This window comes from Branchiostoma belcheri, unplaced genomic scaffold, assembly GCF_001625305.1.
Source record: "Branchiostoma belcheri isolate BF01 breed outbred unplaced genomic scaffold, Haploidv18h27 scaffold16, whole genome shotgun sequence".
NCBI classification, from domain to species: domain Eukaryota; kingdom Metazoa; phylum Chordata; class Leptocardii; order Amphioxiformes; family Branchiostomatidae; genus Branchiostoma; species Branchiostoma belcheri.
The window spans coordinates 4,204,150-4,228,107 of NW_017803046.1; the positions used below are offsets into that span (position 1 = coordinate 4,204,150).

Sequence of the window (23,958 nt, forward strand, 5' to 3'; positions counted from 1 at the left end):
CTCTCTCTCTCTCTCTCTCTCTCTCTCTCTCTCTCTCTCTCTCTCTCTCTCTCTCTCTCTCTCTACAGTGCTGGATGCGGGTGGAAAACCCCTGAGTGGAATCTTGGAGGGAAACCTTGTCTGGGCCGGTAGGTACTCGCAATGTGTGTCCATCACGGGGAAAGACTTCAACATCACCTTCGATGGGAAGTTCTACATGACTACGCTGGTTCCTGTGGCCGAGGTACGTATACCAGAATCTGATTAGCTAACACTGGCGAGTAGACGTTTTAGCCATTGATGAACTAACAAAGTAAGGTAAGGTAAGGTAAAAAGTGACAAAAATTGTAATGCTTAAATTATAGTATATTCATTTCCTCAAAGCTTGTTTAGAACTTCGTCTACAACTCATTGTGGGGTAACGGTTTCATTTCATTTTCATTTAGGTTTTGGCTTGGAGAAGAAAAAAGAAGGAGAGGAAACGTAGCAAAAACAATATGTTTCACTTCGCCAAACATAAAAAAATCATGTCACTGTTTGTGTACATTTCTCCAGGGTGGAGGCGGAATAGCCGGTGTGACCAGGTTGATGGTCGGGGTCTGTGTACCCAGCTCCTGTACTCAACATGACGTTATTCAGCAACTGGACGGCAGTGAGTCTAGTTCATACTTTAAACAGTTGTTAGAAATTATCTGTATCGGTATAGCCGGTATGATCTCCCTTCGGCGTAACACACCAGCTTCGCAGGCACGCGGCGCGGCGGCAGCTGGCTATATCACACCAAACGACTTCTTACACTCAATCTTTGTACATTTAATTCATTAACTATTCCATGTGTACATGTACATTTCTTAACAATCAATCATCTAATTCTGACAACTAATGCAAATGAATCAAGTAGTGTCTCCAACAATGCATTTAATTGAATCAATTTAGAGGTTAAGTAGTTATGGTACCTTCTAAACGATGACAACTTTTTTATTGTCTCAGGTATCTACTGGCGTGTCCTCGTTCAACAAGGAATGTTACAAGTGACGTCCGCCTATTCACAGAAATCCCCACCTATCCAGGGCGTCACTATTGCTGCGATGTGAGCATATTTGTAATCCTTGTTCTTTTTGTACATAACTAGGACTAGCTGCAAAAGACATTAACTATGTTCGAGTAAAAAAAGGCTCTATTTACACAACCAAGTCTTTTATTCAGTCAGATGAAACTAATCATGGATTAGCTATTTCTGTTCTCCTACTTATCAAAGTTGACATGTTTGTCCCCTCCGTTGTTTGCACAGTTGTATCTGCAGTGTCGTCCTTCTTCTAAACGCGATCGGCACCGTCTATGACGTCATCATCCACCAACCCCGACTGTTGGCCATTAAAAGGCAAAAGGTAAAGGCATATCCCTCAAGCATCAAATACAACGATTAAGCTAAAGCAGAATTCGAATTTCCACCCAGTCAAACGTGTAACAACAGATTGCCGTATTTAGGTAATTCATATATTCTGTTGTGTAAAATGGTACAAACCATGTATTGCATGCCTCGTGATGCAAAACATATCAATGCTAAAGTTAAATCAATTGCAGGAGTTTGAGTCCATTTCATACGAACAGTAGAAGATTGAGAGTAATTAGATTACCGTTGTAAAATGTCCGTATGACTGCTCTGACTGGCGTTTGGTGACATGATTCTGCAGGAGAGTGAAGCACAAGAGCCAGACCTTCCCGTGACTCTACCTGACGACAAAACGTTTGTGATGAACGCACTCCCTTCAAATGAAACTCCAGCAGCTGGCGATAAAACGTCTGTGATAAATACAGTCCCTCCCAAGGAAACTCCGGCAGCAAAAGAAGGTCAAATTTAACTTTAAGCGATCTTTTCAACCAATCATTCTGCGATCGGCAAAAGCTATTACGACGGTCAACATCATGTCGAAAGGATGCATGGCTTGTCATCAAACAAATTTGAAGAACAGTAATTTTGTAAGGAAGCATACAATGTAAGTTGTGGGGTTCTACTTTGTCTTTAACTTTCCCATCTCCCATACAAGGTGCCGGTACACATATCGCCGGCCGTGTCCTCCTGTGCTTCTCCCTCTACACCAACATCGGGAAGCTCCTCAGCACCAAACAGGCACCCGGCAGCATCACGTGTCTCCACGGCATCCGCTTCATCAGTCTGACCTGGGTCATCCTGGCACACACGTACGGGTTCGCCCGCAACCGGTCGCACTTTGGTATGTAGATTGTGCTTTGTGTCTAATTCAAAACTCGACAATCGTTTTGACAGACAACGTTAACTACAAAGCAAGGGAATTCAAGCTTTGAAGTAAAAATACTGGTCGGCGTACTGATGGTACGTCTAAAGTATCACATGAAAATGTATGATTTCGCTTGTCCCCTCTGTTGTTTCCAACTAACTGATTAAGTCGACAGTGATTGTTAAAGTTTAACATCAAAATTTTTGTTTTTGCTCTGTTTCTTCTTCCGTTCCAAACACTGACCTCTGACCTGGTCAATGACCTGAAGCAGACTGTCTCTCACCATGATAACTGGGGTTGGGTTACATAATGTTGCAATTTTATAGTAGGAGGGATTTAGACTCCTGTCACCATATGTATGAATGTGTTTGAGTAAGAATTAACAGAGCAGACTATATGCGAAAGTAAACATTATGCATTTGCTTTGAAAATATTACATTTCTGGTATGTAAGTATTTCACATGATGTGATGAGAATGGGTGAATCTGGCATTTATGATGAATTGATTATCATTTTTCAGACAACCCAATAGAGCCCTTTGAGATCGTGAAAACGTTTACATTTCAAGCCATCAATAATAGCTTCATTGCCGTGGACTCTTTCTTCTTCCTCAGGTAAGGTAACGTGTACGTTATTTAACAGTGGTCCCTGATTCAGTTAGTAATACATGTTAAAGTATTGTCTCAATATAGTAGACCGTTTTGTGCGTTGCAACTAGTCATTTCAAGCTAATGTAAACGAGAATCAAGAGCTCACCTAGTTTTCATATCTTGTCTTCCAGTGGGCTCCTGATGTCGTACGTTCTTTTGAGGCAGATCGCAAAGAAACAAGCAATGGGGCAATCAGTTCCATACGGGATGGTGTATTTCCACAGATATTGGAGGTGAGGGCATTCCAACGGTCGGCTATATGATCCTATATCGTATCCAGAACCGTGCTTATGTAGGTCTACCCTTGTATTGGTTAGGGTTAGGATCAGTCATGGTTCTGGATAGTCTCCGCGTATACACAAGATTCGTCCCAGGTACGATTCTGGATACGCGTGGGTTATCCAGAACCGTGCCTGAGCATTGTTCTGGATAAAGCACATTTCTGGGTACCACAGGCTATGATGATGTGAAACTTGTCGTCAGTGTCAACGAATACAATGATCATGCAAGAAACGTCTTGGTACACATGAACAGTTGCCTTCATTCTGCCATCCTCAGGTTGACGCCTACATACATGTTCGTCTTGATGCTGTACATGTGGGTGCTTCCCTACATGTTCTCCGGTCCCTTTTGGCCAAAACCTCCTAACGGGATAGATCCGAACTGTGGGAAAAACTGGTGGACGAACCTACTGTATATTAACAATCTTGTCAACTCTGACAAGGAGGTAGGCACATTTCTGTTCAGCTTTGATTAGGCTTGACATCCAAGAAAATCATGTTGTTAATTTAATGTACTATGTTTATTAACAGCTAGGACTGAATCGTAATGCCTACTTCTCTTTTATGACTCTAGTGTATGGACTGGACCTGGTACTTGGCCAATGATATGCAGTTCTTTGTCATAGGAGTTCCTCTCGTCTACATACTGTACAGGTACACAATATTGTCTTTAAATCAAATCCATCACGAAATGTTCTCTTCCGTATGTTTAAAGGCATTGTCGTAACCATTCGAATACAATGCACTAACCCATTCACTGTCATCAACGGACATAATTCTAATCTATCGTCGTTTACCTGTAAAAAGTGTAATCACTAACTAAAACGAATATGATATCATTTTGTATCAAATATATGTCAGCAGAACGACACATGAGCTTTGCGGCTAAGTTTTGCTCATGATACATATACTTATTCACAGGTGGCAGATAGTGGGGCTTGTTGTGCAGCTGGTTCTTCTGTTGGCAAGCTTCATCACTATTGCAGTCATCAGTTGGCAATATGACATAAAAGCTCCTCGCCTCACGTAAGGAGACCGTATAATGTTCCTGAATGATGACAGACCATGTCTTTAACGTTACATACAGTCACAGTAAATGCATAGTATCTAAATATCAGCATATACATCTAACGTTTGCCTTCGTAAACGCTGATTCGCCGGACATTATTGAATTCATACTTCATGTGTACTTTGTTCATGCCACCAAAAGCCTGTCAGTTTGTATTTCTCCATGCTATTTTTAAGTTTCCTAAAGCTTTTATAATTACTAACAATACCGAAAACATTTTGATATGAGATAGCATGCATGAATGGCACACTGTAATATGGAGTTAGCCTTATATGCTAATGTTCAAATAGCCATCTAAAAAGAAGTTGTTTGAATTTACCATCTACTTTCTCTTCCAGATTATACTGGCCTATGTACTATGTCAAGCCATATTGCCGCATTGGACCGTACCTGGTGGGAGTTTTTGTTGGCTGGATGCTTAACAAGATAAACGGAAACCGACAAGTACCATGGTGAGTCAAACTCATCATTTGGCGAAGGTATGAAATTATGGGGCTCTTAGACTAGTTGTTGCTGAAATTAAGGACATTAAGGTACCAGCCCTTTACTTGATGCAACAACAACGATGACAAAATCTTGAAGACACTTTGACAACATTTGTTCCTGTTTCTAACGACGAATTTTCCACCTTTGTGTACCAGACCGTGAGACTGTTGATGGCCGTTGGTTGGCTGGTTGCTGCTGCCTCTGCCGTGGCTGTGTTGTATTCACCATACGGCGTGTACCAGGGGACAGCGTTCAAGACCGAACACGAGCACGTGCTGTACGTGACTCTGCACCGCACTGTCTGGGGCATGGCGCTGGGCTGGGTGGTTCTCGCGTGTTACTATGGATACGGAGGTAACATAGTCATGCATTGATCAATTGCTGTTGTGATTTTCAAGCCTAAAGTCAACGCCATTTGCTACAAACCATGTTGTCATTTATATGATTTTTCAGTTTCTGTTCTTCACTTTGTTGAGCAATATTGCCATTGTCATTTATAACTTGGCATCGTGTTTCTAAGTTATACTCCTTTCTGAAGCTACCATGTTACAACAGTTACTATAATAAATTGATGAAGCCGTTGAATCTTTTCTAACTGGATAATTGACAGTTTAATGCGTAAACGTTTCAAGTACCATCCGGTACTCTTCATCAGAACAAATGTGAACAATTTTTGAAATACCTCTCATAATTTTTGAAAGTTACTATAATGATTGTACTTAGATTGGATCGCTATGCTCCATTGATCGCTATCTTTGTTGTCATGCACTTATTATTACTGTACAGGAGTGGTGGACATCATCCTTTCATGGAAGGCCTTGGTGCCCCTGAGCAAACTGACCTACTGTGCCTACCTGGGGCACCTTCTGGTGGTGTTGGCAGTATATCTCTCCAGGGATCTGCCCATCCACTTCACGTCATTCAGTATGGTGCGTTGATGTACACAACTGGTCAGCTAATATATATGCAGGTATACATGGGGGTATCGAAAATGAAGAACACACAGAGTGAGAGATCATATGAACGTGCCAACCCCACGTGCGGGGATGAATCTCACGTTGTGTATTTCTTCACCCAAGGGACCCAAAGTATAGCTCATGTATGCGATCTATCTCACTGCCCAATCACCTGCCTACCATTGGAAAGTACTGCTGTTACCATGCTCTGGACACTAATTGACTAGTCCTACTTTCCACTGCTTGGTGCCACTGCACTATCACCACTAAAACTGGTCTCTGGCCATGCATCACTATTACACAATCTAAACAGAATTTGAATATAACAGAACACGTCCTAGGGCAAAGTTTTACCTCTTGTCATACTATAATCAGTTGGCAGACTTTCAATGTCCATTTGAATTTTTTTCAGATCTACTTCTTCTTGGGACACGTGGCTCTAGCATATGCTTTTGCCTTCCTGGTGTCTGTGGCGGTGGAAATACCACTGGTGCAACTGGAGACAATCATCTTCAAGAGATAAGAAACAAAACTTTAGCAATTTCATGGTTATTTTCAACACTTGCAATAATACGTTCAAATTGATCTTCTTCTCTGAATGTTTCCATATACATTTTGACAATGATGATGAATTTTAATAACTATAGTTTACTCTATGGTGTATAGACTACATTGAACATGTTAATACAAAAGACAATGGAAAGCAATGATGGCCTACCTCAGCACATATGCATATAGGCTTGTAGTGAACAAACATGATGATTCTGTCTAAACGTGTAATAATGAGAAATGTAAAAAGGTTTAATCTTCCTTAATGAATTGATATAACATTGTAACCAGGATCCCTCTGAAATGTTTGAATGAGATCGACACCAACACTAATCTAACAAGATTGAAAATGAGCACCATTTTGTAATGATAAGCGCCTATTGCTGTTCACCTTTCTTTCCGCTTGTTCAATTGATTTCAATACGTTAGATCCTATAGATAAATGCAACTACATTCTCAGGGGAGATAACCAATACAGTGTTGAAATAGGAAAATACATTAAAGAATGTTTCGATCTTAGAGAACACATGTTAGAGAATAGTTAACCTTTATTGTTACATCATACATATACTCTGTACGTAAGATAATGTTATCCACACATGTATTTAGCTTTGTTAGATCTTTAGTTAAGTTGTAGAAGACCATACAAAAGTCTCTGTACTTTTTTGTTGTGTCAAAAAAGAATCTCTTAAACCACATGGAGTCATCAGTAGCAAGTAACAAAATGTGTATCAATGATTTGTTCTACTTAACATCAGATCTGTTTAAGGAATACATTATAGATTCTTCAACAAAGAATGTATTAAATTTCAAATAAATAGATACCCCTATTGCAATACCTGTAGTATGACACCATTCCACTTCAAGGACGACCTCTACCAATAATGTATGCAAGTGTGATCTCATTCAAATACAAGTTATCAAAGATGAACATCGAATACAAACAACGTAAATGTCACAACAATCATTGTTATGGTTGCCTTTGATAATTTTTGAAAGTTCCTGAATACAAAGGAATTGAATGATACCTACTTCGTCAAATTCAGAAATCCTTGACATCTTGGTAGATTCGTACATGACTCACAGAAACCTTTGGATACTCAAACCTTTTCAAAGGTTTGAACTGGTTTAAAAATTGAACAATAAATGGTGAAAAGAATAGATATCACAATGCACGATAAGTTCCCCTCAATCAAGTTTTGATATCATTGCTGAATGCCACAACGTGAGTCACGCACATTCAATTACGACCGTACAAGTGCGCCCTCTATCAAATCAATCGCAAAGTACTCGGACGATTTCAGGCGTTTGAACTACTGTGATCTGCTGACTCTCCTGCCGCTCTGTGCGTCTAAGGACGCCTTCCCCGGCCCGACCACGGTCTCCAGCAGCAGCCCGCCGATAGCCGCGAAGTTCAGGAAGAACTCGGCCCGCAGGAACTCCCGCTTGGGGGAGTCTGGCTCCTCCATCCACCAGGAACACACGGTAAGGTTCGTCAGGAAGAACTGTACAGGAAGGGGGAGGGTGGAGCGTGTCATCTCAATGGTGAAAGCTAAGCGACTTTATCATTAATACGTTTAATGATAGGTCATGGATATCGTAACGTACGTACACACACACACACACACACACACACACACACACACACACACACACACACACACACACACACACACACACACACACACACACACACACACACATCAACAGTCTGCATTGTTTGTAGTTGGTTAAAAAACGTTTAAGTCCTTCCTGCACAAGGTGGTGCATAGGGCAGCGCCCATCTCAGGTTCAAAAGCCCCTGGGCCACACAGTTGTGCAATCACTACAGCAGGGGGCTAGTCCACTTGTACGTATAGAGTAGTGGGTCTTTAATATTTTGTTGTCAACTTTGATCGAAGTTTTCACGATAGCAGTTTCTTTCTGCTGAGTAAGAAAGACACCGTGAACCTACCAGGGCGGACAGAAGTCCCGCACACACGCGGGTTTTGTACCCGAGGATCACTCCGCTGAGTAGGAGATATCCGAACAGCAGCAAGACGTTCCGTGACCCAAGATCATCGGCAAGGCGCAAAAACATCAGTCCTACCAGGACACGCCCTGAAGGGTGAAAAAAAAGTTACTCTTTGCACGTCATCGTCAGAAAAAAACTTAAATCTGATGTAATTCAATAACATGTTACTCAGACACATATGCTGTACTCCGAAGATAATTTCATCAGGCGGTAGGGTATAAGATATACGATATAGGGATTTTCTTCTTACGCAATCGGTAGAGCAGATCGTAAGCAGGTGATAAAATTTAAAGGCTGTGTGAGACGAACTGCGCCATATATCCTACACACAGTATGCCTAATTTCTATAAATGTATCAGGTTTATCTAATGCATAGTTGGACACCGATCGCCACATGATCAATGGGTAAGATATCTATCTGAAACAGGCAAAATTCTGATGCAACGTTGACCAAACATCCAACGAAAACCGTGAAAAATCAGGGTTTCTCGCAGGCGCAGTACGTTATGCCGACGTCATACTAACCTACCTGTGAATTGCATGACGGTCCGCAATTTGCCGTCCCATTTCAAAGATGGCGGCCCTGGTTCCATGGTCCCGGGGTCCGTCCAGCGTTCTAACATCACCATGGTAACACACCCGCACAGAGACAGGTCTCTGGTTTATAGGTTATGTGAAGAGAAAAATGTTACTGATTATCTGTTCATAGGATCAAGGTATATTGCATATATTCAGCACTGCATAGTGAGAACAGTTAATGAAAAACTTTTAGTTACCCTAGGATTATATAGCGACAAAGTGCAATAGAATTACTTGTCCAACAATTGAGTAACACTAACTTTACCTCATTGCACCCGAAGTGCTCCTGTAGTGTCGGAAGAAGATCAACTGGAACAGAAAAAAAAATCCTTTGAACAAATTAACAACGCGGAAGTGACAGATACTGACTGAGATAGATACCATGTACGCACCTTATCAGTTCTTGTACTGAAAGGTAGAACTTCAATTAGACTTTATTTGTCTACGTGTCTTTATCACTTATTGACCAGGTATTTGAGGTATGGCTTAAAAACGTACCTGGAAAACCGTCCCACAAAACAAGGCCCCACACCCGAGCTCAAATCTCTGCTGGGTTAGAATCAGCAACGTTCCAAAAAACTCAGCAGTCACCAACAGGCCGAGTATGGGGCCGACCAACGCTTTAGACACGCCCCAAGTCTGAAGCAAAAGTTTAAAAAAAGACACTGTTGGAAAAGCGGTGACTATTTCCTTGGAAAGCTAGTTGGACAGCGAGGACACAAGACACTGTACAAGAAATAACGGTGAAGTGTATACATGTATGTTCATAGTACTAGTGCAAGTTTTGGAATGCATCGATGTATCTTTGAACTATGTTTTTGTTTTAAGGTAGAAATTTTGTTCCAACACAAAAGGGAAATGTTCTCACCTAGAGCTTTCGACCAGTCATTCTGGTCTTCCTCGGTAAAAAAAATCTATGTGAGAACATTTCCATTTTGTGTAGGAAGAAAAGAATTATCTTTAAACATGTGCATACTATTCTTTTGTTGTAACCATTACCTAACCCAGTGGTTGTGTTTGTACAATAAAGGTTATAATTTAATTCATTCTATAATATTAAAAGTTGCAACGACAAATCCTATATTAAGTATAATATGTTTTACGGACCTGTGCGAAATAATTAACGTTAGACCACCAGCCGTACTGTTGACTGTAGATGTCGTCTGTAAACGCCAGGACGATGAGAACACGTGCGGCCGTGGTCAGGGACCTGCGGACAGTCTTAGTGCCTACTGCCTGCGGTACACACAGATAGACAAAGTACCAAAATAAGTACTACGCACCGATATCCACTAACCGGCTTTGGGCAGCGGCTAAAAAGAGCAGAAATTAGCCAAATAGACAGACAATATGCCAGCGAAGTTGGCCCCGACTAATAATAAGAAAAACGTTTGTAGCTCGTTTTCAGCCGCTTCACGAAGCCTGATAGAGGCTAACGCCCTGACGTTCCCCTGTTGCAACAGAGCAATTCGTGAGTCTTCGATATAGAAAAACGTACTTGCCCGAGTTAGTAGAAAACTGGCTTCTTCTCTCCACTGCTCTCGGTTGCTTGAACAACGTATTTTTTTAATAACAGGCAAAATCGACTGCCTGTTAATGTTGTCTTTTTGAATAGAACATTTACAATACCGCGAAATCAATGGCTTATCCGTAAATTGGGTCCAATTGGCCGGAAAACATTTAGTAGACGGGCAGGTATTTTGCCTGACACGTCTTCGGCCTGGGTCTGTGTATGTGCCAGGAGGGGCCACAGAATTACCACGATTTCAATAATCGGGAAGATACTGTGACAGTTCTATGCCCGTAAATCAACGAATTGCTGCTTAAATCAAAAGTCAAATTCCACATATTACGTACAGGGAATGTCAAAATGAATTTCCTCGATATCAGCGTATTTTCCCTTTATTTATCGAATGACACGATAGGAAAATGAGACGTGGATAGCTATAGAATACTAGATAAGTTATCACTTAGCATTGTGAAGCATTTTATCATAACAAATACAAAAAACAAGAACTCACTTCGACCTTGATATGTAATTAATACCGATTTGTTACATCACAAGCCACAAGAATTACATCTTCGGCCATTTTATCAGGAACACAAGCCGCTATCATAGGGTAAACAGGAAGTTCCGTAAAAGAAGAAATCAAACGTACATCAAAACAGTCTCTAACCTCGCTGACGAGTTCTTCTGTTTTGGTTAAGACCTCCATTTTACTTGGGTCGTCGTTCTGGGGTCATTACATGACGTCACGGCTCGAGGACACGTCACCACCGAAGCTGTCCAACAAGTTCTCACCTTGTGACGTCATAGGTTGTCACGTTGGCAGGCACACACAAAATGCGAGGATTAAATGTGGGATAACAAATCTTTGTTCGATACACTGTTGCGTTGAGTAATTTCAAAATAAACCGGACTCTTAAAACCTTTTAAGGGTATATTTATTGCAACAACTGACAAAAAAGATACCAGAAGCATTAACTCAGCAGCTAAAAGTGGATCGTACAATTGAGATATTTTCTGGACAATCCAAGAATAAGCATTAAAGTCTTTCCACGCTGCAACATGATTTTGCTTAACAATAGCAGCACGACAGATACTGAATAGCTATATATAGGACTACTGATAAGACTACAGAGAAAGGATTTAAGCTCTGCCAGCATGAATACATAGTGTCGACTACAATCCTGTTTTACAATTTTAGGCTGTACTTAAACCCCTACTGCTAACAGTCATATATACCCACATATACTCATTTCCTCAAACCTATAGTTCCTACAAATGGTACATGAACTATAAACCTTTATCTAGTGTTCATCTCCATAACAGCTAAAAAATCTACCTCGAACAAATTTGTTTAAAAACTTATACAGCCCCCTACATGCTTCTACAGCTTATTCCCGATGCGCTGCCAAACCAGACGAATCAAATGTACAGAAATCGTAATATAATAATATCTTCAGGATATCATAACTAAAACGGCTTTCTATTGTTCAATTAAGTTCGGCTGACAAACGGCTATATAATAGCTTTCTTTCCTTAAATTCCAAGGTTAAAAACCAATACTTTTGGCAGATCTTAAACCTCTAGTTCAAGGCACTTGATACGAGACTTTCCCGTCTCTGCTGGCACCCCCGCCCCCAGCCAGTCCAGTCCGATGTTTTATTCGTCCTTTTTCCGCTCGTCCAGTGACGCCCTGCCCGGCCCGACCACCGCCTCCTGCAGCAGCCCGCCCACCGCCGACATCGCCTGGAAAAACTCGTACTTCACGAAGTCCCTGCTGGTACTGTCCCACGGCTTCAGCCACCACGTCTTCGTCACCAGGGTCACCAAGAAAAACTGGTACAAAAAGAGAGACCGTCATTGTAAACCCGGCTTCTTTCGCCTTGCTAACGTCCAATTGGTTGACCATTTACATCAGGACGTACCGACCCTGTCTCAACCGTGACGGGGGACCTTATCGACTTCCAACTTTCTGACGTCACACGTGAACTACACCACGTGATCATAGCTAGTGGGACAGAAAACTGAGGAAGACCAATGAGCTTTGAATCGAGTGATTCGGTCGAAAATGCATATGTCGGTTTTTCTTTGAGCACGAGAACAGTTTTCTCATAATGTTCCTATCCGATGTTGCTTTGCTTGGCAGGTAAACGAAAAGAAAGACAAGACGTATGGTTTTTTATCTCGGCCGCCTGAAGCGGCCGAGGTATTGTGCTCCAAAATATGTACGTTCGATCGTGTTTTCGACCGTGAAAAAAAACCCAATGAAACCAATTACTCTGCATGTATACTTTACTTTGTGGTGTCGACCTACCGGATGATAGTGTCGTTATTCTGATACAACGAAGTTGCTAAAAAAGAGGAAATGCTGTTTACCACAAAACCATTGTTTTATATCATAGTATGCATTTAATGTTCTAGAATTTCGCTAATAGCTGCTGTAATTGGACCAATAAATCAATGACATAAATTATGTACATTAACCTTCCATATTTGCTTCAGTCGCAAGATGTCGCTTTTGATTGGTGAATAAATCACTGTGACGCAAGTAAATATTCACTTGAAATGAGAAATTACCGCCCAACAAAACGGACCATTAGATTCCCAGTGCTGTATTACTCTTTTGTTCTTGTGGTCAACTTGTTTTCTTTGCTTGAATCGCGTAAAAGACCAAGGAAAATACAATGAAATCGGCAATCGCCGAGCCGCGCCCCGATCTGCCGCCGCCATCTTGGATTTTTTTGGAAAGCTGCAATTTGGCCCAAACCGCTAGAGGGGGCGAATTAAAATGTTTAATATATTCGGTGTGAAGTTTTAGTAGCTCTAGCAGTAGAGGAGAAGTTTGATAATGCATAGAACGGATAAAATAGAATAAAATTAAATGAAATAAAATAAAACAGAATAAAAAATAAAATGAAAATAAATAAAAAATAAATAAAAATAAAAAAATGAAATAAAATGAAAATTATTGTAGTGGTTACATATACTTAACGTTATATTGTATTTAGCAATGATCATTTTTCACTAATTCCATTGAAGCAAATGATAATGGAAGCCAACTTATTACCCTGTTTGGTGTTACAGGTATGAACATACTAGGTAATACATTCTTTCCTCTCTAGCAGTTACACAAATCTATGTGGACATCCTCCAAGAACACAAAACTACATGGCCAGCGGCCGAGATAAACTTTTTTCAAAAGTCTTGTTACCTGGATGGCCAGAATGATGGCACACTGTCTGGTCCTGTAGCCGACCATGACGCAGAGGAGCAGCAGGTACCCCACCATGGTGATGATCAGTATGGGATAGCCCGGACCTAGCTGGGCCAGGGACACGAACATAAAACCTACTAGGCAACGGCCTAGGGACACAAAACATTAGTAGTAAATATATTGACCAAATCTACCAGTAACATTAGCAAAAATTCAAAGGGATCAGATCTGTTGTTTATGTTTGTCTGTGGTTTAATTGTCCCCACAATCGACGAAAAAAATTGGTCAAAAAAGTGTAGATTAGAATGTGTCTTATTATCTAGCAGAGTCTTCACCCCGTTTGTAGTACTAGTACCTGCCAGTTGGAGCAACATCCGGGTCCTATCCTCTTTCTTGACCTTGAGAAGTCCCGGATCCATGCTCTTCCGTTCTGCCCAGTGGTCCAGCAGCAACAGGAGCACACAGCCGGTCAGGGACAGGCTTCTACAGATACAGATACAGATACAGAAACGACGTCGGGCAGAACAGAATGCCTTTTGTTATTCATCCAGAAGTTCGTATATCGTCCCTGCTAGACTGTCGTTGACGTGGTGTCCTTGATTGCAAACTAAATTAGTCTTCTGCAAAAACATGTCGGTTTTGGCATATGTTTTTGGCATTCATATTTGGTTCGTACACAATAAAGTCACTTACCTCAAAATATATTTGGCGTACTTGAAATATTCATACATGACTGCCTGTAAGAGAAAGCAAATAATATCAAACGATAATATGAAACAAGGCGAACCAAGGAGGTTATATCTTCACTTCTCCTTGGGCGAAAGTATTTCTTTGTGCTACAACCAGCTTGATTAATTTTACTACTAGTGTGACACACTGTGAGCACAGAAAGCTTTTACCCAATCTTCGCTCACCGAAAAATAATACTGCCCCACAACTCTGCGAAGGAGGCTAGCGCGAAATAACGATATTGATGTACGTACCTGAAAGATGACGTTGGTAAACAGGATCCCACACCCCCACTCGACCTTCCTCCTGGCCAGGACCAGCCCGCACCCCACCAGCTGCCCGACCATGTTTAGGGACACGGCAATGCCGGCTACGGTAGCGCTGATATCCCAGGAGTGCTCGAAATACTTCGTCTGGTATGTGCAAAAATACACAAAACGTGATGACTCAAAAATGCATTCAATCCGTCTGTCGTTTATTTGAAGGTTATTACCGGCCCTTTGGCCCGGTGTACAGAAAGTGCGAAATGTAACGAAATGGATACATACATATTTCGCTCCATTTCGTTCCATTTCGCACTTTCTGGGGTCCCGTTTTGGGTTGTCGCGGAGGTACGTATAATACGTGTAATAATGTTGTACTCAAATCCGACGTATGATAGAAAATGTTGTCAAATGCTTTTTCGAGTGCCTTCAGTGATGGTCGTTAGCTGACAAGACAAAGTTAGAACTGCCACGAAGTATCCAGAAAGGACTGACATCATTGTCTGAGGTTTTTCACGTACCTGGTTGGTCCAGTTGTAGATCATCCGCAGCCCGTCATCGAAAAACGTCATCATGAGCAGAAGGCGGGCGATGACGGGCAGATTCCTCTTGAAGAACCTGAAGACCTGGTAGAGGAATTTTGAAGAAGATCTAGCTCTCAGTACTCACGTTGCTTTAATCATCGTAAAAATGACTCATTTAATGAAGACTTTCTATATCGATAAGAACATATAGCTTATCAAAAATATGACGATCGAAGACGGCTTGACCGCTCTTGTCCATGCAGACTTTCCTCCAAGCTGTTCTTAAATTTCTTGCTTTAAAGATTGGCCTTCTTGGAGTTTGGACCGGAAGACTTTGAGGTCAAGGTTATTGTTTCCGCTATGTAGTACATTAAAGTTACCGCTGCCCATCTAAGGCCATGTTGATTTGATTATATGGATGACATCCGCGCGCGCATGAATTTTCGGCCGTTTCCAAAAAAAAAAAGTTTTCAACCATACTGTAAATCGTACAAAACAGTTGCATAATGAGCAAAAATATACCATAAGTAACAAAAAATGCCAAAAAATGCCAAAATCAAACGAAAAAAGACGAAATTGTAAAGAAATGAACTTGAAAACTAGATTATTCGCCAAACCATATTCTGTGCCATTTGCTCAACCCTCATGACCACGTAGATTTCATAATGAAAAGAACTTTTTTTTTTGCAAAACTTTTTTTTTATTCGCACGCGCGCATCAGTTTTTGGGCTCCCGGAGGATGTCATCCATATAATCAAATCAACATGGCCTAAGGTCATATACTGAGTATACTATTTTTATTCTGCAGGTAATGTATAAGTTGGTGTAAGCTGTGAAGAAATGAGCAACAAATATATCATTTGGTAAGTATGTAGCCATACAGGTCAATAAACACCATAACCAGCCTGGTATAAACATCCGGATCCGTCATATATATAAAAGAGGCTAACTGAGGTCGTGTGTCCAGCGGTTTTATATTGGGTCTACATGAACATGTTTAAATAAAGGATATATGCAGGTGCACAGTACAACTCCATGCAGGACCAGAGTCGGACAGAAGGTGTATTAAAGAAAATGTCCACAGTACAATAGTGACGCCGGTTTTGTGGCTGAACACGTTTTTCTTGTGTGTGAAAAAAAGACTCCCTGTAGCTGTGAATGGTGGGAATTCTAAAGGGCGCTCAAAGGGCCATCAAAGCCCCGGCATGATGCCCCTCTTAACATTCATGTCACGCTGAAAGGAGTTCATACATACAATGTACATACCAAATACACTCCACGCTCGAGGTTAAACACACCCCCAACATAAACATTATTACAGACGAGGTACTTAGATGTTCCAATGTTTGTTTCCTGCCACTCAACACCACGTTAACACGTAACATTACCGACGTGTCATCCGTGGCGAGACGAAATGGGCTTTTATTTAAAATAATCAGATCATCCGATATCCTGGCGATGGCCCGTTCGCAGTCTCATTATTTTGTATTGCTGTGCAGCACTAAGATTAAAGTACACTATCGTTTTACTTGATATTAGAAGCAGCGAGTGGAAGTTATATTTCAAACAGCCGATCATGTTTTGATGGCACCAATCCTATACTTCGTGCACCATCCAACACGTTTGCAGAAACACATGTTGAATCGCTGAATTCGAAGTGCAAACAAGCTTTGAATAAATTAGCTTATGAAATATTAATATTCAACAAATGTTACGATGCTCCATTCTACGAAATTGTCAACAGACAACCCGAGACCGTGCTATACGGATTAGGCTTTTACCTGGCATTACTGCAGTGTTGACAGATACAGGTAGGCCGGTAGAAGTTACTACAGTATTATTAGCATCTGACAGACAAGACATAAAGACATACCACATCCCAAACCGTCTCAGCGACGTTCCGGACTCGGTCCGTGAATTTTCCAGATTCAGACGACATTTAGACCACGGTACAACTGTTCTATATAAACTGCAGAATGTCTCGCCGTGCTCCGCCCAGCTGTACGATTCTACTGACCTGATGGCACGGAGTTGATGAACCAGTTCCGACCTAACCGACCTCTGACCGTTGTCATAGGAACGGAAATTTGCCGGGAACTTCTAACAGCGACCCCTGTCAGGTGGAAAAGGATCTTGATATCTGCAATGCATATCTGGTTCCAATAAGGAGATTGGGAAAAAAACAACATATTCTACAAGCTTCCTTCAATGTGGCACAATTCTTAAGTTTACCACGTACATTCTTTGAAAGAAATTCCAGGACATGTACCTGAAGTAAGAGTTGACATTTTCTTCTTAGTTTGGTAAATGTTTGGCAATAACGGCTACCTTGTAACATAAAAATCTGAACTCCACATATATCTTTCATCAAGAGAAACTGGTAGTAAGGTAGATAGTCAAAATTAACTTTATTGCTGTTTCTATGTCCATATTCTGCAGGATGATTCTAGGTTGGCACACATGACAACAGTCTACCAACTTACTTAATTAGAATATCACCAAATTCTACATTGCCAATATTGAACAGATTTGTCAAAGTTTAGAACTAGCCACTGAACTATATGTATTTATGTTAATTAAAAAGCAGCAAGATGATCATCAAAATTTAATGTATGACTGTGACATGATTCAAAATACCTGTCATCTTGTATTACAGGTGCCACTGACGTGCACAATACATGTACATCACATTTCTTTATATTAATTCATTTCTTTTCAAAGTTGATTAATAAAGCATACTTTCAAAAGTGTGCATGGTAACAATTTATGAAGAATCAAGACACCAGTAAAATCATGTCCTAAACAAATGAAGAACAAAATTAAGTTTGAACTCAAATGGTCGAACTGATGAAAACTGAATTTCTTTGTTCTAGGCACATGACTAGAAAAGTGTAGGCCTCTTCAGGACTTGATGTTGAGCTAGTAGTTCTTTGGGTCCAGAAGGAAGCTGAAGTCTGTTCCCTGGTCATGCTCGGTGGGTTCCTTCCCCTTGAGGAACAGCCTTGCCTTGGTTGTCCCCTTCAGAGTTGCTGTGTCTCCCTCTACATGGAGGATACCTCCTTCACGCAAACCCTAGGCAGGAAAAAATGATATACTAGTATGTAATCACATTCTGATAGTTCTCTCTTCTTTGTTCAGTGGTTAGTGGTTAGGACCAAGATCACTTTGAATTCCTTTCCTTCAAGCTACTACAAGCTCTGGTAAACTTGCACATGATAAATTCTTGAACCAGATACAGCTATTCCAGTTTATACTACTAGATAGTAATAGTAATTAACTTACATAGACTACCTCAAGTACACAAGAGAGAAGAGGTCCCTACCAACACTGGTGGTGTGTCAGCCTCCTCATGGTACTGTTTTATCCTTGTCTCCCTGGTTTCCTGGAATACAGAAGCATTCTGTTAGTTTTCCAGTAGAATTTATTCTAAAATGAATTATGTACTTATAGTACCATTACACAATTATATAGCACTGTTTATGCAATGCTTTCTTAAAAATGCTCTGGAGGTGCTTTTTATGGAGAAAAAGCCTTCAAAGGCATCAACAAGACTATTTCTTCTAAATGCGGCCACTCTGTTCTTACCCCTTGGTGTGTGCTGTTAGGATCAGGGTCCAGGAAATGAGGGTTAATGTTGAAGGGCACCAGGCCGATGGCTTGAAACGTGGGCGGCTGGACGATGGGCATGTCGTTAGTGGTACTGATACTGATGGTGGAGACATTAGTCCCTGCACTGGAGCCGATGTAGGGCATTCCATCCTGGTGAAGGAAAATAGATTTTAGAAGATTATTACAGGTATAATAATTATGTTTACCTTCACAGAAGGAAATTGTATTGTTTTTGCTCTGTTTCTTCTTCCTCTTCTTCTACAAACAAATAAGGTCAATAACCTGGACCAGGCGTCTGTCACCATGGTAATTGGTGCTGTAGCAGACACCCTGTGGTATTAGGTTACATTTTGTAGTTGGACAGAACTGGAGGGACACCTGTTAAGCCTATAATTGGTGTGTGCTAATGCACTTCATTATCACCTCATTATCACCAAAATATCACTCGGGAAAATGTCTTACCTCCAACACCCTCTTCTTTATCTCCGAGACAATCTTGTTGTCATAGAGAGCCTTTAGGAGACGGAATGTGTTGCCACCACCTGTATCAATAATACATATATAACGTTACCTGTAATGTTACATGTCTGATATACAAAATAGAAAAAAAGATTTACATTGAAGTCAATTTTGTTGTCTTTGGTTGTGTAACAAAGTCAGATTTCTGTATCATCAGTGTTAGAGTTGTTTTTTGATGAAGTAGACCCTGTCCATACCAATGAATACTGCCTCTGCAGCCTGCACTGCTGCTACTGGGTCTGGCTGCTCATGGATGCTGTCCAGTTTGTATCCTGAAACAAATACATCTGTGAGGTTGAATTTTAACTGTAACTCTAGTCAAGTCTCTGTAGTTAATTGCTCTAATGTGACTGTAACCTGTATCCTTGAGGAAGTCACTATAATAGTGTCTATAGTCTGATTAGATAGAATGTATTCTCTAGTAGTTCCTAAGACTTTTATGGAAAAAATGTCTCCTTCAGAATCATCTTTTTTAATTAGCTACACAAACTTGATTTGTTTTGACCGTACCCCATGTGACCCAGTCTCACGTGACGGCCTCTTCTGTTTTTAGTTCAGCTTCCACAGCCACGTTTTTGTGTGCTCTGCAAAATTCACCCACCACTGCCCCTTCTCCACCATTTAATACAATAAAAAGATTGTTACCACATTCTCCTTAGAGAAGTAGTATTGATGTAAGGTGTTTGTCCAAGGAAAAGTGTAGAATAAAAAAGCTTTTCCCTTTTCTTCAGCCAATACTGCTTCCTTGTGATCTTTGAGTGAAAGATAATTCGTTACTCTTTTATACATGTACTTCTATTCTATGTATTATGTTAATACTCAGTATGATATACATGTAACATCATACTCATACTGAATGCATTTAGCCCTATGGGCATGAACATGCAAATAAAGATTAAAAGATTATTACATATTGGTATGCTAGCACTGTGTGAAAAGAATTACAGAATGTACATTAGAGTGAACTTACCCATGCTCTCATATTTTGTCCGTGCTATCTTGGCGTAGCCATCTCTGTCATGCAGGGCATAGGGAACGAACAGGACTGTCTTCACCTGACTGTGAAGAGCAAAACATACATGTAACATGTACATGTTAGTTATCCATCAATGAAAGTACAAACAAAACATCAAACATCTGCTTGGAGATGAGTACAACCTGTTGTCAGTTCAACAAGGTGTAAAACAACTAGAGATGGTTTTATTGGCCTTCCTATAATTTAATATTGCCATTCCTGACCTATACTCTACAGGGGTGTTATGTTTTTCCCAGGTCTATTTAAGAAGTTGTAATATTCGCCATTATTGTGTGCCTTGCTATTAGTATTACAGGTGTATTTAATCCACGAGCAGATTTCCATATGGCAAAATCATAACTACTAGCCAGCCCTTTTCAAAGCCCACAGAAGGGCCATAGTTGTCTGGAATAGTTGGTTAGCAATTAATATTAAGTTAATACTATAGGGAGATCTGCTAGGAGATTTGCCTTGCCAATCTTGGCTCCCCCAAATTTCGCTGCTAGTTGAACAGGTGTTAGTGGGCGTGTCCATTGTTTAAGGCCAATAAATGAACCATTTGTTTCCGTGATGTGTGCAAATGGCGTCACTAGGAAAGGGACACATTTCTAACAGAACAATATTGTTCAAAGATAGACTATTAAAAGTTTTGCTATTCCTATCAAAATCCATAAGAATTCGTGCTGTGAGAAGATACAACAGTGATAACGGTCTATCTACCACCGACATGTGCGTGCCATATGTGCAGGTTATTACTATACGAGGTGCAGCTTTCAGTACCCAGTAGTACTCGAGCACGTACAACAACAAAAAGACGCTTCTTCCAGGATTATTTTCGTAACACCATAACACGAAGTCTGATGTGACTACAGTATATTCTCTATAATACCATAAGTCAGGGACCATTAGACGTATGATCTAACGTTATAACTTTATGAAGGCGTTACCCAAGTACAGGACGTACACATGCCGGATGCACTAGCTAGTGGTTCACTGAACGGTAGAACTCATCTCGAGGTAATACGGTCTACTTGGGACGCTACTAGACGACCATACCTTCCTAGGAAACTCTTGATCTGCTCCTCGCAGTGGTCCAGGTAGCCGCTCCCGTGCAGAGTGGAGTTAGAGACCAGCAGCAGACGTCTTTTCGACCCCATCTTCGTGTCGACCACTTCAGCAGTTTCACTGGGGCTGTTCAAAATTCATTAACTCGTGCCTGTTTTGTTTCGTGCGTCCGCGCGCGCGTGTGTAAGTGTACTGGTAAAATATAATATTGATAAAATCAAATCTGGAATTTTAACCTCCACTTTAAAACTGAGAAAATGGATAAATTCCCACCTTTCTTAAAAACAACCGAATATAACTGTTAACAGTTACTATAGTTAACTAAGCTTAATAACTTTTCGCAACTTGTTGCAAACTGCTTTGACAAGTGCTTTTTTGTTTCAGTTCCTGACAATGTTTCTTTGAGAAATATATATATTGTATCTATATTAAAAACTTGAATGTGCCATTGTCTACCTTGAATTGAAAACCGCTTAAAAATGTGTCACATACTAGCACTCTGACATACTAGTAAAGTCGTGGCGGCAAATACCAATAACATGATAATCAGGCATCGCTTTTTTTAAATACAAATTTATTGATCGGGACAATAATGTTATGATCAGATGGAAATAATGCATGTAAAAAAAGGAAGTGGTGAAAACAATGTGAAACGCTTTAATATCTTGTATTTGTTGCTTATTGGTTTCTCTAATAATATCGCTTTGTTTGAAAGGATTTAAATTGATACGCTTACAGCACTCCATACTCTATGTATTTCCAAAAGCTCGACATTGTTTTATACGTAGAATGCAAAATTCTCTTTAATATCACCAATGAAGCCATTTTGGCCGGAAAAAAGTAATACCAGGCACTATCAAATATTTTCAGAGCCACCGCCCACCACACCCCTGTATGGAAGTGGACTCGTCCATCACAGACGTCACGAGATCCAGAAAATGGCGAGTCAGACCACCGGTATCCAGCAGCTACTGGCCGCGGAAAAACGCGCCGCAGAGAAGGTCGCAGAGGCCCGGAAACGTAAGAAACTATCCCAGTAGACGATAAATATTCTATAGGTTAAGAATATCGTAAATTTTGAGGTATAAATTCAACAGAAGTTGCACAATTTGACGAGCAATTTGGGGTTTGCTGACGTCATGATCATGTTACCTGTTATCACCATGATACATGTATGTGTGTGTACCCTCTTTCTGTAAATTTTGACGAATGTTGCACTGCTAAACAATTCACTGAAGTCATCTTGTAGTCAAAGTTTAATATAAGGTTTCGTTGCATGCCTGTAGTGAGCAATATATTAATAATTTGTACGCCAGGCGGGCTGGTGTGATGATTCCTCAAAAATAATTTTTCTTTCCCAGGTAAAAACCGTCGTTTGAAGCAGGCAAAGGAAGAGGCTCAGGCTGAGATAGAGACATACCGAACGGAGAGAGAAAAACAGTTTTTGGAGCACCAGGAAAAGGTACAATAACTTGTCATTATGTTCTTTTCTAAAATTTAGAAGAGTTGTGCATGTTAACAGAAAATTCAATAATTTTGCATCTAAATTGTTGTGCAAACCTCCTAGTCATGAATTACTTTAGTATTCAATTTTCACTGCCCTCTAAATTTAGGCTCAAGGTCTTTCAGGATTTGTAAGAATTCATGAATTCCTAAGAACATTACCGTTATGGGTTGGCTCAAGTTGGCTGAGATAGTGAAAAAGCCATTTTCCTCATAAATACTGTGTAATTTTTTTTTTTTGTAATCATTTCAATCCTTTCTTTCCATAGTACACACATATCAATTCTGATGCATGATGTGTTTTTCTCCAGCACATGGGCTCCAGAACAGATATTGTGCGGCGTATGGATGAACAGACATTGCAGAAGATGGAGGAACTAAACCAGAACGTCCTCCAAAACAAGGAGGAAGTGATGTCACGAATCCTGGAGCTGGTGTACGACATCAGGCCTGAACTTCACCAAAACCTCAAAATCAACTAGGCCCAAAACATTGTGCAGAATAGTCCAAAACAAGCTAGACATGTGATTTTGTTAGAATGTTAGGGAAAACCACTATATAGTATCATCACTTGAAAGAAGAAGTAAAAGAAATTGAAGGAAGATGGAGTCATAGCTGTGGTTGGATGTAGATTTAACTTATATAATAAATGTGGTGACATGTGACATGTATTATTGTGCTGGGAGTCAGGTGAATTTGAAAATCACATTGTGTCATTTCTTTATTTGTCAATGATGTTGTGGTTATGAAATTATGTGAATGATGTCATCTGATATTAAGATCCTGCTGCATGATTGTAATGTTGAAAAAGAAGAGGAATAGATGTGTCAATGTTAGTGTAATAAGTTAAGAAAGTCTGCCTCTCTATGTAAAAACTATTTGTCTTACTGTTTTTTGTTACACAATAAAAGATCAAGTTGGATACTTGGTTTGAATGTCTACCAAGTATATGGCAGAGGATACTTTAAAATAGCACTGATATTATAGATTCTGTGATGTAATATGTAACTGCTTATTATTTTTACATATCATTTTGCAAAACTACTGTTAATTAAACATTCCTAGACTGAAGTAAAACCTGAAAAGAGTAACATGTTGTCAGCTGCTTCTTTTTTGGATTGAAAGTTTCCCAGTCAAGATACTTAAAGTAAGAGATGAACTGGTTGACTAAGCTTCAAAAACAGATTAA

General features: G+C 40.3%; 5 protein-coding genes across 5 annotated transcripts; 2 read left to right on the top strand and 3 right to left on the bottom strand.

The window, feature by feature from the left end:
* Positions 1-536: 536 nt before the first annotated feature.
* LOC109465931 (nose resistant to fluoxetine protein 6-like) lies at positions 537-6,279 on the top strand. The gene is made up of 14 exons (XM_019763416.1): positions 537-631; positions 970-1,069; positions 1,271-1,367; positions 1,674-1,830; positions 2,028-2,213; positions 2,758-2,851; positions 3,019-3,120; positions 3,446-3,614; positions 3,743-3,822; positions 4,090-4,194; positions 4,576-4,681; positions 4,879-5,077; positions 5,510-5,652; positions 6,092-6,279. Exons 1-14 carry the CDS (start codon positions 568-570, stop codon positions 6,200-6,202), a joined length of 1,713 nt encoding a protein of 570 aa, XP_019618975.1. The 5' UTR covers positions 537-567; the 3' UTR covers positions 6,203-6,279.
* Positions 6,280-7,427: 1,148 nt separating this feature from the next.
* On the bottom strand, positions 7,428-11,163 carry LOC109466162 (surfeit locus protein 4 homolog). Its single transcript, XM_019763820.1, has 7 exons — positions 10,999-11,163; positions 9,929-10,057; positions 9,320-9,460; positions 9,087-9,130; positions 8,772-8,899; positions 8,183-8,328; positions 7,428-7,733 (listed from the first exon to the last, which is right to left on the bottom strand). The coding sequence occupies exons 1-7, from the start codon at positions 11,035-11,037 to the stop codon at positions 7,542-7,544; spliced, it is 819 nt and encodes a 272-aa protein (XP_019619379.1). The 5' UTR covers positions 11,038-11,163; the 3' UTR covers positions 7,428-7,541.
* Positions 11,164-11,955: 792 nt separating this feature from the next.
* On the bottom strand, positions 11,956-17,153 carry LOC109466159 (surfeit locus protein 4 homolog). The gene is made up of 7 exons (XM_019763817.1): positions 16,932-17,153; positions 15,056-15,160; positions 14,526-14,684; positions 14,236-14,279; positions 13,898-14,025; positions 13,540-13,691; positions 11,956-12,164 (listed from the first exon to the last, which is right to left on the bottom strand). Exons 1-7 carry the CDS (start codon positions 16,995-16,997, stop codon positions 11,988-11,990), a joined length of 831 nt encoding a protein of 276 aa, XP_019619376.1. The 5' UTR covers positions 16,998-17,153; the 3' UTR covers positions 11,956-11,987.
* A 757-nt stretch (positions 17,154-17,910) lies between these two features.
* LOC109466160 (alpha-aspartyl dipeptidase-like) lies at positions 17,911-21,414 on the bottom strand. The gene is made up of 7 exons (XM_019763818.1): positions 21,258-21,414; positions 20,157-20,245; positions 19,384-19,458; positions 19,130-19,209; positions 18,644-18,817; positions 18,381-18,440; positions 17,911-18,130 (listed from the first exon to the last, which is right to left on the bottom strand). The coding sequence occupies exons 1-7, from the start codon at positions 21,356-21,358 to the stop codon at positions 17,978-17,980; spliced, it is 732 nt and encodes a 243-aa protein (XP_019619377.1). The 5' UTR covers positions 21,359-21,414; the 3' UTR covers positions 17,911-17,977.
* A 739-nt stretch (positions 21,415-22,153) lies between these two features.
* Positions 22,154-23,860, top strand: LOC109466161 (V-type proton ATPase subunit G-like). Its single transcript, XM_019763819.1, has 3 exons — positions 22,154-22,286; positions 22,628-22,728; positions 23,081-23,860. Exons 1-3 carry the CDS (start codon positions 22,205-22,207, stop codon positions 23,249-23,251), a joined length of 354 nt encoding a protein of 117 aa, XP_019619378.1. The 5' UTR covers positions 22,154-22,204; the 3' UTR covers positions 23,252-23,860.
* The last annotated feature ends 98 nt before the right edge of the window (positions 23,861-23,958 follow it).

Bases quoted from the DNA above. Each gene is read 5' to 3' on its own strand.
- LOC109465931 (XM_019763416.1), top strand. From the start codon at position 568: ATGGTCGGGGTCTGTGTACCCAGCTCCTGTACTCAACATGACGTTATT. The intron at 1,831-2,027 runs GTCAAATTTAAC...CTCCCATACAAG, and splicing joins AACTCCGGCAGCAAAAGAAG to GTGCCGGTACACATATCGCC. The intron at 4,682-4,878 runs GTACCATGGTGA...TTTGTGTACCAG, and splicing joins AGATAAACGGAAACCGACAA to ACCGTGAGACTGTTGATGGC.
- LOC109466162 (XM_019763820.1), bottom strand. From the start codon at position 11,037: ATGGAGGTCTTAACCAAAACAGAAGAACTCGTCAGCGAG. The intron at 10,058-10,998 runs GTTAGAGACTGT...TGTGTACCGCAG, and splicing joins CAGAAGAACTCGTCAGCGAG to GCAGTAGGCACTAAGACTGT. The intron at 7,734-8,182 runs GTAGGTTCACGG...CTTCCTGTACAG, and splicing joins CGGGACTTCTGTCCGCCCTG to TTCTTCCTGACGAACCTTAC.
- LOC109466159 (XM_019763817.1), bottom strand. From the start codon at position 16,997: ATGTCGTCTGAATCTGGAAAATTCACGGACCGAGTCCGGAACGTCGCT. The intron at 14,685-15,055 runs GTACGTGAAAAA...TGCACATACCAG, and splicing joins TCTACAACTGGACCAACCAG to ACGAAGTATTTCGAGCACTC. The intron at 12,165-13,539 runs GTAACAAGACTT...TTTTTGTACCAG, and splicing joins CCATCATTCTGGCCATCCAG to TTTTTCTTGGTGACCCTGGT.
- LOC109466160 (XM_019763818.1), bottom strand. From the start codon at position 21,358: ATGGGGTCGAAAAGACGTCTGCTGCTGGTCTCTAACTCCACTCTGCAC. The intron at 19,210-19,383 runs GTATGGACAGGG...TTATTGATACAG, and splicing joins TGCAGAGGCAGTATTCATTG to GTGGTGGCAACACATTCCGT. The intron at 18,131-18,380 runs GTAGGGACCTCT...TTTCCTGCCTAG, and splicing joins CTGACACACCACCAGTGTTG to GGTTTGCGTGAAGGAGGTAT.
- LOC109466161 (XM_019763819.1), top strand. From the start codon at position 22,205: ATGGCGAGTCAGACCACCGGTATCCAGCAGCTACTGGCCGCGGAAAAA. The intron at 22,287-22,627 runs GTAAGAAACTAT...TTTCTTTCCCAG, and splicing joins GGTCGCAGAGGCCCGGAAAC to GTAAAAACCGTCGTTTGAAG. The intron at 22,729-23,080 runs GTACAATAACTT...GTTTTTCTCCAG, and splicing joins TTTTGGAGCACCAGGAAAAG to CACATGGGCTCCAGAACAGA.